Source organism: Schistocerca piceifrons, chromosome 5, assembly GCF_021461385.2.
Source record: "Schistocerca piceifrons isolate TAMUIC-IGC-003096 chromosome 5, iqSchPice1.1, whole genome shotgun sequence".
In the NCBI taxonomy this organism is placed as follows: domain Eukaryota; kingdom Metazoa; phylum Arthropoda; class Insecta; order Orthoptera; family Acrididae; genus Schistocerca; species Schistocerca piceifrons.
This window is the reverse complement of record NC_060142.1, coordinates 409,226,483-409,243,538: the sequence shown is the minus strand read 5'-3', so window position 1 is coordinate 409,243,538 and position 17,056 is coordinate 409,226,483. Positions and strand designations below refer to the sequence as shown.

General features: G+C 39.1%; 1 protein-coding gene across 1 annotated transcript in view; it reads left to right on the top strand.

Moving 5' to 3' along the window:
- LOC124798488 (aspartate aminotransferase, mitochondrial) overlaps positions 1–17,056 on the top strand; it is a 67,005-nt gene that overhangs the window by 29,425 nt on the left and 20,524 nt on the right. The window contains exons 2-5 of the mRNA XM_047261926.1: positions 4,426–4,582; positions 4,745–4,873; positions 9,198–9,419; positions 9,632–9,788. Coding sequence (XP_047117882.1) covers positions 4,426–4,582; positions 4,745–4,873; positions 9,198–9,419; positions 9,632–9,788 — 665 coding nt within the window. The remainder of the gene's footprint in view (positions 1–4,425; positions 4,583–4,744; positions 4,874–9,197; positions 9,420–9,631; positions 9,789–17,056) is intronic.

The window sequence follows — 17,056 nt, the reverse complement described above, 5'->3', positions numbered from 1 at the left end:
GTTCTGTCTTGCTCTGAACCCACTATCCAACATGCTAAATAATACAAATTATGGATACAATATTACTGGAACATACCCACACAAAATCACACATTTGCTATTCATGGATGATCTAAAACTACTGGCAGCAACAAATGAACAACTCAACCAATTACTAAAGATAACAGAAGTATTCAGCAATGATATAAATATGGCTTTTGGAACAGACAAATGTAAGAAAAATAGCATAGTCAAGGGAAAACATAATAAACAAGAAGATTACATATTGAATAACCACAGTGACTCCATAGAAGCGATGGAAAAAACAGATGCCTATAAATATCTAGGATACAGACAAAAAATAGGATTAGATAATAAAAATATTAAAGAACTAAAAAAAATATAGACAAAGGCTAACAAAAATACTGAAAACAGAACTGACAGCAAGAAACAAGACAAAATTATTAATACTTATGCTATACCAATATTGACCTACTCATTTGGAGTAATGAAATGGAGTAACACAGACCTAGAAGCACTCAATACACTTACACGACCACAATGCCACAAATATAGAATACATCACATACATTCAGCAACAGAAAGATTCACATTAAGCAGAAAGGAAGGAGGAAGGGGGATTCATCGACATAAAAAACCTACATTATGGACAAATTATATATAAAAATAAAGATGAGGTGACTTACCGAACAAAAGCGCTGGTAGGTCGATAGACACACAAACAAACACAAACATACACACAAAATTCAAGCTTTCGCAACAAACTGTTGCCTCATCAGGAAAGAGGTAAGGAGAGGGAAGACGAAAGGAAGTGGGTTTTAAGGGAGAGGGTAAGGAGTCATTCCAATCCCGGGAGCGGTAAGACTTACCTTAGGGGAAAAAAGGACAGGTATACACTCGCACACACGCACATATCCATCCACACATACAGACACAAGCAGACATATTTAAAGACAAAGAGTTTGGGCAGAGATGTCAGTCGAGGCAGAAGTGTAGAGGCAAAAAAGTTGTTGAAAGACAGGTGAGGTATGAGTGGCGGCAACTTGAAATTAGCGGAGATCGAGGCCTGGCGGATGACGAGAAGAGAGGATATACTGAAGGGCAAGTTCCCATCTCCGGAGTTCGGATAGGTTGGTGTTGGTGGGAAGTATCCAGATAACCCGGACGGTGTAACACTGTGCCAAGATGTGCTGGCTGTGCACCAAGGCATGTTTAGCCACAGGGTGATATTCATTACCAACAAACACTGTCTGCCTGTGTCCATTCATGCGAATGGACAGTTTGTTGCTGGTCATTCCCACATAGAATGCATCACAGTGTAGGCAGGTCAGTTGGTAAATCACGTGGGTGCTTTCACACGTGGCTCTGCCTCTGATCGTGTACACCTTCCGGGTTACAGGACTGGAGTAGGTGGTGGTGGGAGGGTGCATGGGACAGGTTTTGCATCGGGGGCGGTTACAAGGATAGGAGCCAGAGGGTAGGGAAGGTGGTTTGGGGATTTCATAGGGATGAACTAACAGGTTACGAAGGTTAGGTGGACGGCGGAAAGACACTCTTGGCGGAGTGGGGAGGATTTCATGAAGGATGGATATCATTTCAGGGCAGGATTTGAGGAAGTCGTATCCCTGCTGGAGAGCCACATTCAGAGTCTGGTCCAGTCCCGGAACGTATCCTGTCACAAGTGGGGCACTTTTGTGGTTCTTCTGTTGGGGATTCTGGGTTTGAGGGGACGAGGAAGTGGCTCTGGTTATTTGCATCCCGCAACTACCCTCCCGACCTGGTACAGAAGCAAATAACCAGAGCCACTTCCTCGTCCCCTCAAACCCAGAATCCCCCACAGAACAACCACAAAAGTGCCCCACTTGTGACAGGATACGTTCCGGGACTGGACCAGACTCTGAATGTGGCTCTCCAGCAGGGATACGACTTCCTCAAATCCTGCCCTGAAATGATATCCATCCTTCATGAAATCCTCCCCACTCCGCCAAGAGTGTCTTTCCGCCGTCCACCTAACCTTCGTAACCTGTTAGTTCATCCCTATGAAATCCCCAAACCACCTTCCCTACCCTCTGGCTCCTATCCTTGTAACCGCCCCTGATGCAAAACCTGTCCCATGCACCCTCCCACCACCACCTACTCCAGTCCTGTAACCCGGAAGGTGTACACGATCAGAGGCAGAGCCACGTGTGAAAGCACCCACGTGATTTACCAACTGACCTGCCTACACTGTGATGCATTCTATGTGGGAATGACCAGCAACAAACTGTCCATTCGCATGAATGGACACAGGCAGACAGTGTTTGTTGGTAATGAGGATCACCCTGTGGCTAAACATGCCTTGGTGCACAGCCAGCACATCTTGGCGCAGTGTTACACCGTCCGGGTTATCTGGATACTTCCCACCAACACCAACCTATCCGAACTCCGGAGATGGGAACTTGCCCTTCAGTATACCCTCTCTTCTCGTCATCCGCCAGGCCTCAATCTCCGCTAATTTCAAGTTGCCGCCACTCATACCTCACCTGTCTTTCAACAACTTTTTTGCCTCTACACTTCTGCCTCGACTGACATCTCTGCCCAAACTCTTTGTCTTTAAATATGTCTGCTTGTGTCTGTATATGTGGATGGATATGTGCGTGTGTGCGAGTGTATACCTGTCCTTTTTTCCCCTAAGGTAAGTCTTTCCGCTCCCGGGATTGGAATGACTCCTTACCCTCTCCCTTAAAACCCACTTCCTTTCGTCTTCCCCTCTCCTTACCTCTTTCCTGATGAGGCAACAGTTTGTTGCGAAAGCTTGAATTTTGTGTGTATGTTTGTGTTTGTTTGTGTGTCTATCGACCTGCCAGCGCTTTTGTTCGGTAAGTCACCTCATCTTTATTTTTATATATAATTTTTCCCACGTGGAATGTTTCCTTCCATTATATCTACATTATGGACAGGTAGACAATTTAAGAAAATTCTTTCTAGAATGAGCATAAACTAGCAAAATACACAAAGCAATCACTCATATAAATACATCGGCTACAGCACTGCAATTTCATAACCACTTCTACAACCCTTTAGATCACATAACATCAACAGATACGAAGAAAGAAAATTGGTAAAAGAAAACACTACATGGCAAGCACCCATATCATCTAACACAGCCACACATCGATCAAGGCGCATCAAACACATGGCTAAGAAAAGGCAATATATACAGTGAGACGGAAGGATTCATGATTGCAATACAGGATCAAACAATAAACACCAGATATTACAGCAAGCATATTATTAAAGATCCCAAAACCACAGCAGATAAATGCAGACTTTGCAAACAACAAATAGAAACAGTAGATCACATCACAAGCAGATGTACAATACTAGCAAATATAGAATACCCCAGAAGACATGACAATGTAGCAAAAATAATACAACAACAACTTGCCATACAACATAAACTAATACAACAACACGTTCCCACATACAAGTATGCACCACAAAATGTACTGGAGAATGATGAATACAAATTATACTGGAACAGAACCATTATAACAGATAAAACACCACACAACAAACCTGACATCATACTCACCAATAAAAAGAAGAAATTAACACAACTAATCGAAATATCCATACCCAATACAAAAAATATACAGAAGAAAGCAGGAGAAAAAGTTGAAAAATACATCCTACTGGCTGAGGAAGTCAAAGACATGTGGCATCAGGATAAAGTTGACATCATACCAATTATACTATCAACTACAAGAGTCATACCACACAATATCCACCAGTACATCAACACAATACAGCTACATCCAAACGTATATATGCAACTACAGAAATCTGTAATTATTGATACATGTTCAATTACCCGAAAGTTCCTAAATGCAATGTAACATATACCATACAGTTGAAAGGAAGTCACGCTTCATGAAGGTCTGCGTCACTTTCCATTTTTAACCAGACCTAAGGTCTGAGAAAAATAGAAATAATAATAATAATAAATAATAATATTTGTTATAAAGATCTGCTTCCGTAAGTCTGAAAAGTGTTGCTTGTCATATTAAGTCTTGAGAGTGGCAATGTCACCAGACTGCCTTGATACACCTGTTCCTATATCTTGTTACCTAGAATTCAGTGTTTTGTGGCTGTGAATATTAATCCATTCAAAGGAAGTTTCAGATGATTTGTTCTATCCCATTTTTTTAGTGTAAGCTGCTGAGACATTAAGATCATTTGCACCATCTCTATAAGTATGCCTAAGTCATGGTACTGTGCTCAGTTTTAACTGTAGTGTATGTGCATACAGACTAGTGAGTACATCTTTCTGTTGTCTTCTATTTCAGTTTTTCTTAATATTGCCTTTGAATATTTCTCATACTACATTTGTTTAGTGCTCTAGATGTTCACTTCTTTATTATGATTATTAATTTTAAATTTCAGTTCATGGTGGTCTCATGTTGAGATGGGACCACCAGATGCTATTCTAGGAGTAACAGAGGCTTATAAGAGAGATACCAACCCAAAGAAAATTAACCTAGGTGTTGGTGCTTACAGAGATGATAATGGGAAACCATTTGTTCTACCCAGTGTTAGAGAGGTAATTGCCTTGGTTATATATAATCAAAAAGAAAGATAGTTACATAACTTGACTAGTGGCAGCATTTGCATTTCATGAACAGAAATAAAATTTATGGATATATTGTTGTGTGTGATGCAGTGTAATTCATAAAGTTGATGGAGGCTGTTATCTTTTTGACAGGCAGAAGACAAAATAAGAGCAAAGAATATGGACAAAGAATATGCACCAATTGCTGGAAATCCAGAATATTGTAAGCTATCCATACTCTTGGCACTGGGAGATAATAGTGAAATAGTGAAAAATGGTTTGGTGAGTAATTAATTAATTCTCCATGCTTTTATGTTAGTGTAGCATTAATTTTTATTTGCAAATGATTATATTAACAGTGCATATCTTTGATTTAGGAAACAATGTACTTTGAAACATGAAATTCTTTATTTTTGCTGTAATAAATTAATTTTTTGTCAACAATGTGTGACTGCTTCAGAATTGTCTGATGGTCATACGGAGAAAACACATTTTAGAATGATTTTAGTTGCTTGTTGCATTTTTACTTGCGTAAAAAATGCCACTTATGAACCAGAGAAACTACGTCATCTAGTACAATAGATTGTCTGATTTGCAATTAATGCAAAGCACATTTAGAAGAGATTTAATATGTTGTTTGTCTCATGGATTGTGAGTTTGGTAGAAGTGTCATGCTTGTGACCTGGTTAGAATAAGAACAAATCTGCTGAAGGGAAAACAGTAACAAAAGATACAATTTAAGCTGTTGGCATTTAGTTATTTAAGGAGTTACTTTGCAGTTTTTAGGTAAATATGCATTTGAGGTATCACAAATTCATTATTTTTCTAGAATACATGAAAGATTGCGACATATGATTCACTGTTGAGGTATCAGTTAGTCTGATCTTGAAATTTTGTTTCAGATTCTAATTGTTCCCGAATGGGACTCGAACCCAGAACCTCGTCTTTTTTGTGTTCAGTGCTCTGACAGACTGAATTATCTGGACACAACTTATGACCTGCCCTCACAGCTTCACTTCTGCCAGTACCCCTTTCCTACTTTTCAAAGTTCACAAAGCTCTCTTGTGTTCCTTACAGGTGAGTTTCTGGGCAACTGAGAAACAGGGAGAGACGCTGGCAGAAGTGTCAGCCATGCCTGGTTAGGACGTAAGATACGTCTGAACAGGGTATGATGACCGATGTGTAGTGATCAGTTTTCATCCAAAATGCTGGGAGTTAATATGTTTGTTTGGAAGGGGAGGCAGACACCTTTTGGCCGGTTGGCAATGACACAATCTAGGTGCACTCCCTGCAATCTTTCTCAGATGATTTTATAAAAAATACTCAGTAAAAAATATCATTTTTTGCAGTAGTTACAGCTGTGTCAGGTTCATGATGTGACCACCATTTTGTTAATGATCATAGTTGGTGGGATATTTACATGGAAGTAAGACACTGTGCAAAATTCAAAAAAGTTTGCAATGAAATATAGGGGTCGCTATTATTTTGTGACTGGTGCGTATTACATAATAGGTTGCTGTTATCAAATTTAGCTAACATATTGAATTTTTCTTTAGACCTGGATGGAGGTACCTATCTCCAATCTGAAGAACACTGATCTGATGTAACACATTGATTTGCAAGCGCGCTGTGCCAGCAATAAAGCCAGAGTGAAATATCCATATCGACAACATTCCTCATATTTCCAAAATAGTGTGTGGTGTCAAAATGAGATTTTGGAAAATTATAGCAGACAAAGAGAAGAGTACTTTACCATGTAGTTATTATGCAAATCTTCATTGGCAACCAAACAACTGTTAAAGTTGGTGTGTATAATCAATGAGACTGAAGACAAACCATCCTTGTTTTGGTAAAATACCATCCACACCATCCCAAAGATAGTAATTGACATCTGGAAAGGTAAAGGCACCATAGAGGCATTTCTGATGTTGGTTTCATAGCGGGTGATATAAGACTTGGGAAAAATAAAGATATATTAATATGAATTGTGGAACTAGAAAAAGTGTTTGTGTAAGATGTTGAAAATAGGTGTAAGTTCTAGAGAAAGGTGCTTAATATGATATGCATAAAAAAAGAGAACATGTTAGCTCTTGGTAGATTTTGGAATAACCATGCTAGGAGGCAGCCCAACAGCTAACTCAGAGTATGAATCAGCATGAAATTTATGTAATGAGAAATACTACTTGCAGTACTGGAATTGAAGCATGAATTCTTGTTGAAACTAAATTTGGCACCAGGAACGGTCTTCCTCACAACGCAAGAAAAATACAATGCAACTTACCAATACTGAAGTCACACAAACCATGTTTTGCAGCAACTTGTGCTCAATTGTTCTGCTATTTTACACACTCACTCTAGCCAAAAGTCATGCATAGAAATAAAAAAATATTCTTGCGTCTATTATAACTCGTAATGTGTAATTTTTTCCTTTTGCATTTTTATCACACATAGTATTTAAAATACTCATTGTTGACACAGCAGTAAAAATTACATGTCCTTGTGAGATCTAAAATGTAAGTACTCTCAAGCAAGATTGAAACAAACGTCGTAAAAAAAATTGAATATTCTCTTGAAATTTCTTTTGTTACAAAGATTATTTTAAATTCCTATCTTTGCTGTCTTCTGAAGCAACGCACCAGTTTGTTATTACTAATGAGGAAAAGAAAACATTCATATTGTGAGAAAAAATAAAAAGATATTATGCAAACAAGAAAATGAAGAACAACAAAGTGCTTGACTTAAAAAGGTTGTTAAGCAGATATTGGCTTCTACCCCTGCTGTTCAATCTGTATGTTACCGAAGTAGTGATGGAAATAACGGAAGCTTCAGGAATGAGATTAAAATTCAGGGTGAAAGCATGTCAATGTTAAGATCTGCTGACGACATTGCTATCATCAGTTACAGTAAGGAAGAATTGCATAAATTGTTGAGTGGAATGAAAAGTGTAATGAGTACAGAATTTGTATTGAGAGTGAACTGAAGAAAGATGACAGTAATGAGCATTAACAGAAATGAGATCAGCAATAAATATGTCTAAATTTGTGACGAGGAAGTTACGGAACTAACATAAGACATGTGAAGCAAAAAGAACATAAAAAGCAGACCACCACAGATGAATAAGGTATACCAGGCCAGAAGAATCATGCAAGTTTAAAAAATCAGCTTAAATTTTGAGGAAGAACTTTCTGGGAATGTACATTTGGGGCACTATATGTTGTGGAAGTGAATTGTGGACTGTGGGGAAAATTGACGAAGAAGAAAATCAGCATTTGATAGGTATTGCTGTAGAAGGATGTTGAAAATTAGGTGCGCTGATGAATTACAAAATGTTCCTACTGAATCTGCAAGGAGAAAAAAAAAGTACCAAAAACACTGACTAGAAAAGGGGGAGGGATGGTAAGACTTGTTAAGACATGAGGAATAACTTCCAATAGTACTAGATCGGAGCCTTAGAGGGTAAAACAAGGGAAGGCAGATATTGGAAGAAATCAAACGAATCATTTAGGACACTGGGTGCATAAGCTAGTCTGGAATGAAGTTACCACAGGAGAGGAAGTCATGGCATGCTGCATTAAACCAGCCAAAAAACTGATGACAGCAGAATAAAAATTAAATTAAAAAAACATTGTAATTTGTCTTTCACATGGGATATGTTTCTGTTGGAGACAACTGTTTCGTGGCTAAAAGCTTTGAAATTAAGCTGGCTCTAAAATTTGTGCGTATCAGCCTGCACAATTTTGACAAATTTTAAATGTTTGTATGAATTTTGCAAATTTTCTGTAAGATATCACACAGTGGAACATGTACACACAGTGCAGATGCTAGTGTATTTCTTTTTTGTGCCTAACTGTATATAGTATGTGTGTGTTAACTGAAGAAATATTCACAAACCAAGATCACTAGAAAAGCAGTTTACTGGATGGCCATTTTTTATGGAACTAGCTTCCATTGTTGGATCTTATGCATTAAAATTTTTACAACATATTGTCCACCAGTGTTCAAAGCCGCTTCACATTGCATATGCACTTCCCACATCCATGAAGATCATTGCACGTTGGCATGTCAAATATAAGCGTGCCAGTGGGTGGTTTTCTACATGGTAGTGGGAAGTACATATGTAATGTGAAGCAACATGGAATGCTGATGGACAATATGTTCTAAAAAAAATTAGTGTGTATAAGATCCAATTATGACAGCATAGTTCTGCCAAACCGATCATTCAGTAAAATGATTTTTTAGTGATACTGGCTTGTGAAGTTTTCTTCAATTAATCATACACTGCAGATCACCCCCAGACTGACAATGTCAATCATGAGATTGACTTCATTTTTTTAATGTGAAAATACTTCGCAATGTTCATGTTATGCAGTTATGCATGAGATGTCATCTCTTGACTGTATCAGCAAATTTTGATGTAAATTTGGCATGTGTAATTTGTAATAGCACTTGTTATACATTCCAGTTTGTTTGCTGTAAGTTTGTCACACACTAGCAAAAGGTAACTGTTTCTAGAACTTTCATATTGTTTTGTGGAACATTTAGCTGGAATGAAAGTAAGATAAATGTGTTTCATCCATACATACATTTTTTTTTTTCTTCCTTCCAGAATGCTACCTTGCAGGGAATTTCTGGAACTGGATCCTTACGTATTGGTGCAGCATTTCTTGAAAAGTTCTTCCCAGGCAACAAAGAAGTGTACCTGCCAACCCCATCATGGGGTAACCATACCCCAATTTTTAAGCATGCTGGCCTTAATGTAAAGCAGTACCGTTATTATGATCCAAAAACTTGTGGATTTGATTTCCAAGGTGCTTTGCAGGACATAGCAGTGAGTAAAATTTTCTCTTCATTTAACATCATTTTCGTAATTTATTTTAATTGGACATGAGCAAAATATCCTATTCATGTGACATAATTTTCTTAAAATGTGTTACTTAATGTTTGCTATATTAGAGGAAGATATTTAAGAGTGTAGGATTGCTCTAAATGTGTCACATTATGTCCATAATTGAGTTATGTTATGCCATATTTCATTTCTAGAAAATTCCAGAAAAATCGATAATTCTGTTCCATGCGTGTGCTCACAATCCCACTGGTGTAGACCCAAAACCTGAACAGTGGAAAGAAATAGCGAATGTTGTGAAACAGAAGAAGCTATTTCCATTTTTTGATATGGCTTATCAAGGATTTGCTTCAGGTATGTGAAGTTCTATGTAATATTATTCAGAATGCTCATGCACCCCCTCCACCCCCATCCCCCCCTCACCTCCCTTTTGCATCACCCTGTGTGAGCTGACTTCCTCTCCTCACAGAAGATGTTATAAATAGTTCCAAGATTACATGTTGTGCAAAGTGTGTTGTTATTTCATGTTGCTAGAATGCCTGTCCTGATTTGTTATATGTTCCAATATGTGCGATTGCTCGGACTGATTCTTGACTGGAAGAAACCAGCTTGTTGTCTTGGACGTAGAGTATTCATAAAAAATGATGCCAAAATTGAGATGATAAAGGAAATGTGAAAGGATCCCTGTTGCTCTTAGCATATATAAGCATACAGTAGTCAGTGTAAGTAGCACAAAATCCTAAGAGACTGGAAAAAGGCGCGGTTGGCTCCAGTATATAAGAAGGGTAAAAGAATGGACCCATAAAATTGCAGACCAATATCTGTAACTTCTTTTTTCTGCAGAATCCTTGAACATATTCTCAGTTTGAATATCAACAACTTTCTTGCGACTGAGAAGCTTATGTCCATGAATCAGCATGGTTTTAGAAAGCATCGCTCGTGCGGAACTCAGCTTGCCCTTTTTTCACATGATACACTGCGAACTATGAATGGAGGGCAGTGGAAAGATTCCATATTTCTAGATTTCTGGAAAGCCTTCCACATGGTGCCCCATTACAGGCTGTTAATGAAAGTACAAGCATATGGAATAAGTTCACAGACATGTGAATGGCTCAAAGACTTCTTAAATAATAGAACCCAGTATGCTGCCTTCATGGCGAGTAATCATCACAGAAAAGGACATCATCAAGAGTGTCCCAGGGAAGTGTGATAGGGCCACTGTTGTTCTCCACACTTATAAATGATTTGGCTGACAGGGTGGGCAGAAATCTGTGGTTGTTCACTGATGATGCCATGGTGTATGGTAGGGTGTCGAAGCTGAGTGATTGTAAGAAAATACAAGATGACTTAAACTTTCCAATTGGCTTGACAAATGACAGCTAGCCCTGAATGTGGAAAAATGTAAGTTAATGTGGATGGGTAGGAAGATCAGATCTGAAATGTTCGAATACACTGTTGCTAGTGTCCTGCTCGAGACAGTCAAGTCGTTTAAATATCTACGCGTAACGCTGAAAAGCAATATGAAGATCAGGAATGAGTAAGTGAGGACTGTGATAGGGAAGGTGAATGGTAGACTTCCATTTATTGGGAGAATTTTAGAAAAGAGTGGTTCACATGTAAAGGGCACCACGTATAGGACGCCGGTGCAACCTGTTCTTAAGTACTGCTATGTTGTTCGGCATCTGTACCAGGTCGGATTGAAGGAAGACATAGAAGCAATTCGGAGGTGGGCTGCTCGATTTGTTACCAGTAAGTTCTAACAACATTTGTTGCAGAGATGCTTTAGGAACTGAAACAAGAATCCCTGGATTGAAGACAACATTCTTTTTGAGAAATGCCATTGAGAAAACTGAGATAACTAGCATTTGAATCTGACTGCCGAATGATCCTTCTGCCGCCAACATACATTGCACATAAGGACCATGAAGATAAGATACAGGACATTAGGGCTTACACAGAGGCATATGGACAGTCATATTTCCATCGCTGTGTTTGTGAGCGGAATAGGAAAGGAAATGACAAGTAGTGGTACAGGGTACCGTGCGCCACGCACTCTACGGTGGTCTGTGGAGTGTCTGGGTAGATGCAGCTATCTTAGATGGTTTACTGAGGATTCTGTGGTGTATGAAAAAAGATCATTCAATAAGTGCAGTTAAATTCACAACGATCCATTTGCCCCCCCCCCCCCCCCCCCCCCCAAAGAACCATGGACCTTGCCGTTGGTGGGGAGGCTTGCGTGCCTCAGCGATACAGATAGCTGTGCTGTAGGTGCAACCACAAAGGAGGGGTATCTGTTGAGAGGCCAGACAAACATGTGGTTCCTGAAGAGGGGCGGCAGCCTTTTCAGTAGTTGCAGGGGCAACAGTCTGGATGAGTGACTGATCTGGCCTTGTAACACTAACCAAAACAGCCTTGCTGCGCTGGTACTGCGAACGGCTGAAAGCAAGGGGAAACTACGGCCGTAATTTTTCCCGAGGGCATGCAGCTTTACTGTATGATTAGATGATGATGGCGTACTCTTGGGTAAAACATTCCGGAGGTAAAATAGTCCCCCATTCGGATCTCCGGGCGGGGACTACTCAAGAGGACGTCGTTATCAGGAGAAAGAAAACTGGTGTTCTAAGGATCGGAGCGTGGAATGTCAGATCCTTTAATCGGGAAGGTAGGTTAGAAAATTTAAAAAGGGAAATGGATAGGTTAAAGTTAGATATAGTGGGAATTAGTGACGTTCGGTGGCAGGAAGAACCTGACTTTTGGTCAGGTGAATACAGGGTTATAAATACAAAATCAAATAGGGGTAATGCAGGAGTAGGTTTAATAATGAATAAAAAAATAGGGGTGCGGGTAAGCTACTACAAACAACATAGTGAACGCATTATTGTGGCCAAGATAGACACGAAGCCCTCGCCTATTACAGTAGTACAAGTTTATATGCCAACTAGCTCTGCAGATGACGAAGAAACTGAAGAAATGTATAATGAAATAAAAGAAATTATTCAGATAGTGAAGGGAGACGAAAATTTAATAGTCATGGGTGACTGGAATTAGGTAGAAAGAAAAGGGAGAGAAGGAAATGTAGTAGGTGAATATGGATTGGGGCTAAGAAATGAAAGAGGAAGCCGCCTGATCGAATTTTGCACAGGGCATGAGTTAATCATAGCTAACACTTCGTTCAAGAATCGTAAAAGAAGGTTGTATACATGGAAAAATCTTGGAGTTACTAGAAGGTATCAGATAGATTACATAATGGTAAGACAGAGATTTAGGAACCAGGTTTTAAATTGTAGGACATTTCCAGGGGCAGATGTGGACTCTGACCACAATATGTCGGTTATGAACTGTAGATTAAAACTGAAGAAATTGCAAAAAGGTGGGAATTTAAGGAGATGCGACCTGGATAAACTGAAAGAACCAGACGTTATACAGAGTTTCAGGGAGAGCATAAGGGAACAATTGACAGGAATGGGCGAAAGAAATACAGTAGAAGGAGAATGGGTAACTTTGAGAGATGAAGTAGTGAAGGCAGCAGAGGACCTAGTAGGTAAAAAGATGAGGGCTAGTAGAAATCCTTGGGCAACAGAAGGAATACTGAATTTAATTGATGAAAGGAGAAAATATAAAAATGCAGTAAATGAAGCAGGCAAAAAGGAATACAAATGTCTCAAAAATGAGATCGACAGGAAGTGCACAATGGGTAAGCAGGGATGGCTAGAGGACCAATGTAAGGATGTAGAGGCTTATCTCACTAGGGGTAAGATAGATACTGGTTACAGGAAAATTAAAGAGGCCTTTGGAGAAAGGGGAACCACTTGTATGAATATCAAGAGCTCAGATGGAAACCCAGTTCTAAGCAAAGGAGGGAAAGCAGAAAGGTGGAAGGAGTATACAGAGGGTCTATACAAGGGCGACGTACTTGAGGACAATATTATGGAAGTGGAAGACGACGTAGATGAAGATGAAATGGGAGATATGATACTGCGTGAAAAGTTTGACAGAGCACTGAAAGACCGGAGTCGAAACAAGGCCCCCGGAGTAGACAACATTCCATCAGAACTACTGACTGCCTTGGGAGAGTCTGTCCTGACAAAACTCTACCATCTGGTGAGCAATATGTATGAGACAGGCGAAATACCCTCAGACTTCAAGAAGAATATAATAATTCCAATCCCAAAGAAAGCAGGTGTTGACAAATGTGAAAATTACCGAACTATCAGTTTAATAAGCCACAGCTGCAAAATTCTAACGCGAATCCTTTACAGACGAATGGAAAAACTGATAGAAGCCGACCTCGGGGAAGATCAGTTTGGATTCCGTAGAAATGTTGGAACACGTGAGGCAATACTGACCCTACGACGTATCTTAGAAGAAAGATTAAGGAAAGGCAAACCTACGTTTCTAGCATTTGTAGACTTAGAGAAAGGTTTTGACAATGTTGATTGGAATACTCTCTTTCAAATTCTGAAGGTGGCAGGGGTAAAATACAGGGAGCAAAAGGCTATTTACAATTTGTACAGAAAGCAAATGCCAGTTATAAGAGTCGAGGGACAGGAAAGGGAAGCAGTGGTTGGGAAGGGAGTGGGACAGGGTTGTAGCCTATCCCCGATGTTATTCAATCTGTATATTGAGCAAGCAATAAACGAAACAAAAGAAAAGTTCAGAGTAGGTATTAAAATCCATGGAGAAGAAATAAAAACTTTGAGGTTCGCCGATGACATTGTAATCCTGTCACAGACAACAAAGGACTTGGAAGAGCAGCTGAACGGAATGGACAGTGTCATGAAAGAAGGTTTAAGATGAACATCAACAAAAGCAAAACGAGGATAATGGAATGTAGTCGAATTAAGTCGGGTGATGCTGAAGGAATTAGATTAGGAAATGAGACACTTAAAGTAGTAAAGGAGTTTTGCTATTTGGGGAGCAAAATAACTGATGATGGTCGAAGTAGAGAGGATATAAAATGTAGACTGGCAATGGCAAGGAAAGCGTTTCTGAAGAAGATAAATTTGTTAACATTGAGTATAGATTCAAGTATCAGGAAGTCGTTTCTGAAAGTATTTGTATCGAGCGTAGCCATGTATGGAAGTGAAACATGGATGATAACTAGTTTGGACAATAAAAGAATAGAAGCTTTCGAAATGTGGTACTACAGAAGAATGCTGAAGATTAGATGGGTAGATCATATAACTAATGAGGCAGTATTGAATAACATTGGGGAGAAGAGAAGTTTGTGGCACAACTTAACTAGAAGAAGGGATCGGTTGGTAGGACATGTTCTGAGGCATGAAGGGATCACCAATTTAGTATTGGAGGGCAGCGTGGAGGGTAAAAATCGTAGAGGGAGACCAAGAGATGAATACACTAAACAGATTCAGAAGGATGTAGGTTGCAGTAGGTAATGGGAGATGAAGCAGCTTGCACAGGATAGAGTAGCGTGGAGAGCTGCATCAAACCAGTCTCAGGACTGAAGACAACAACAAGAAGAACATCCATTTGCAACAAACAGCAGCTTGTCTTAAGTGGACATGCAAATTTTATATAAAACTAGGAGGAAAGATCTCATGGTGGTTGAGTACATTATTAGAGTAATGCCACTGGACTCTGAAACATCGGTTTAATGTCAAGGCACAAAACTACTAAGAGGCATAAGGTGGAATGGCAGCATTCAATTGGTTTTAAACACAGCATCTTACTGGTCACAACTTGGAGTTAAGAGTATGGAAGAGTGGGTTTCAAAGACAGGTTTTAATCTTTGTGTGTGTGTGTGTGTGTGTGTGTGTGTGTGTGTGTGGTTTTTTTTTTTTGTGATTGTCCTCACCATATTTTTAATTTACTACTATTATAAATGAAGGCCATCATTCTAAATTTTAAACACTTAGAAGTGATGTTTGTGGTCTCATATTTGATTTAGAACTATCCTGGTTGCCACACCTAGATGCCCTGAAGACAAGGATCCTGAAAGCACTCAGTATCTCAAAGTGCCTTAGTCAAGTCTTGGGAGTGGACAGGACTTGTAATCAGTCTCTTTGATGCAGTGATAGTTCTTCATGGTGCATCAGGTGTATAAGATCATCTGTTTCACATTCGCCAGCATACCATACCATTTCTTGCCCAACTATGGAATAAATATTGTCAATTCAGCCGAGAGCAAGGAGACGATTTGAGCTTCATGTGAAGCATGAGTTATTGTTATTTCTGTGTTAATATAACTTTTTAGAACACTTCACAAGATTTGTATGAATACTCTCTCCAAGAACATTGTCTGACAAGCACAAGATATAGCCAATTGAGTGAGATGTTGCGTGAAGTATAGGAAGCCATTCACAAGGACAATAGTGCTACGATGTACAATCTGTGGTCTGACAATTATTACAGATTATATTATGATAATGCAACATACAGTGTTATTGTGGACTCTGAGGACAGGTGTGAACAAAGAAAATTTGTTTCTTGCAATGATGTTTCCAGATATTAAAAAAAGTGAAAATATACCTACAGAGTTATATGATAAAATGTCTGAGATAAAGATAGATAAAGAACATTCTTAAACACCACATATGTCTGCCAGTGTACTACATAAACACAGCATTAAGGCACACATTGGATCGAAAGTTTGTTAGTGAAGAATTGCCTTTCATTTAGAAATCTGTCCAGATAGTGTGTAGAACTGTAGGAAATAAATGTTCAGGTTCAGAGGCATGGTGATGTTGAAGGTAGATGGAGTGACATCTGTGTGATGGTGAATTAATTTCATCTGCAATGAAATTACTTTGAGAATTTGCTGTTGGAGAAAAACAAGGAGGAAATGACATCTTTGGATGACATAATTAAATTCCATCTTTTAAGAAAGCCACAAATGACCTAGAGGATGAAGCTGCACCAACCCTCCTTTTGTTGTGCTATGGGCATTTAGTATACTAGATTCATGCTCAAATGAAGTTGACATTTCAATACAACCTGCATAAAGAGGAGGTTATTAATGAGCTACATGATTCTCATTAGATGGCTTCATTGTTTCGTTTGTTTCAAAGGACTGGTGGTCCTTAGTAAAGAAAAGGAGGGGACAAAAATCATACTGTTCATCAAAGGTTAGCATAGTTGTGGAAGAAGGAGTGTGTCCCATCTTCTCTCCTGTAAAGAAGTGGTAGAACAAGCATTCATCAACTTAAAGATGTAAAGATGAAGTAGAGAGATATTCGAACCTAAATGTTGCAGGTGATGACTTGAAGATTGTTTTGTCTTGGTTGAAAGCTTATGTTTGTGGCTTCCCAAAACTGCCAAAGTGGCAAAGGAAGCCCTATGCATTTCCACTCATAACACTGCAAGTGAAAGAAATTTTAGCAGAGCAGGCTTAGTTATATCAAAGAAGTGCTGTGGTATTGGTCCAGATCATGTCAATGAAAGGTAATTCCCAAGAATGAGGAGGACAAGTATATTATTTTATGAAGACAATAGTATCTTAAGAAATGAACCACAAAGAATCTGTGTAAATAGTGTCTACTTGTGTAATATTCGTGTAGTATACAGTTTGATATCCTGAAATTATTGTTCAAAGTAATCTTTTTTTTCCGTTCTAGACACACAGCTGTCATGTACTATTGGGGTTTCTTTAACTTCTACTGTGT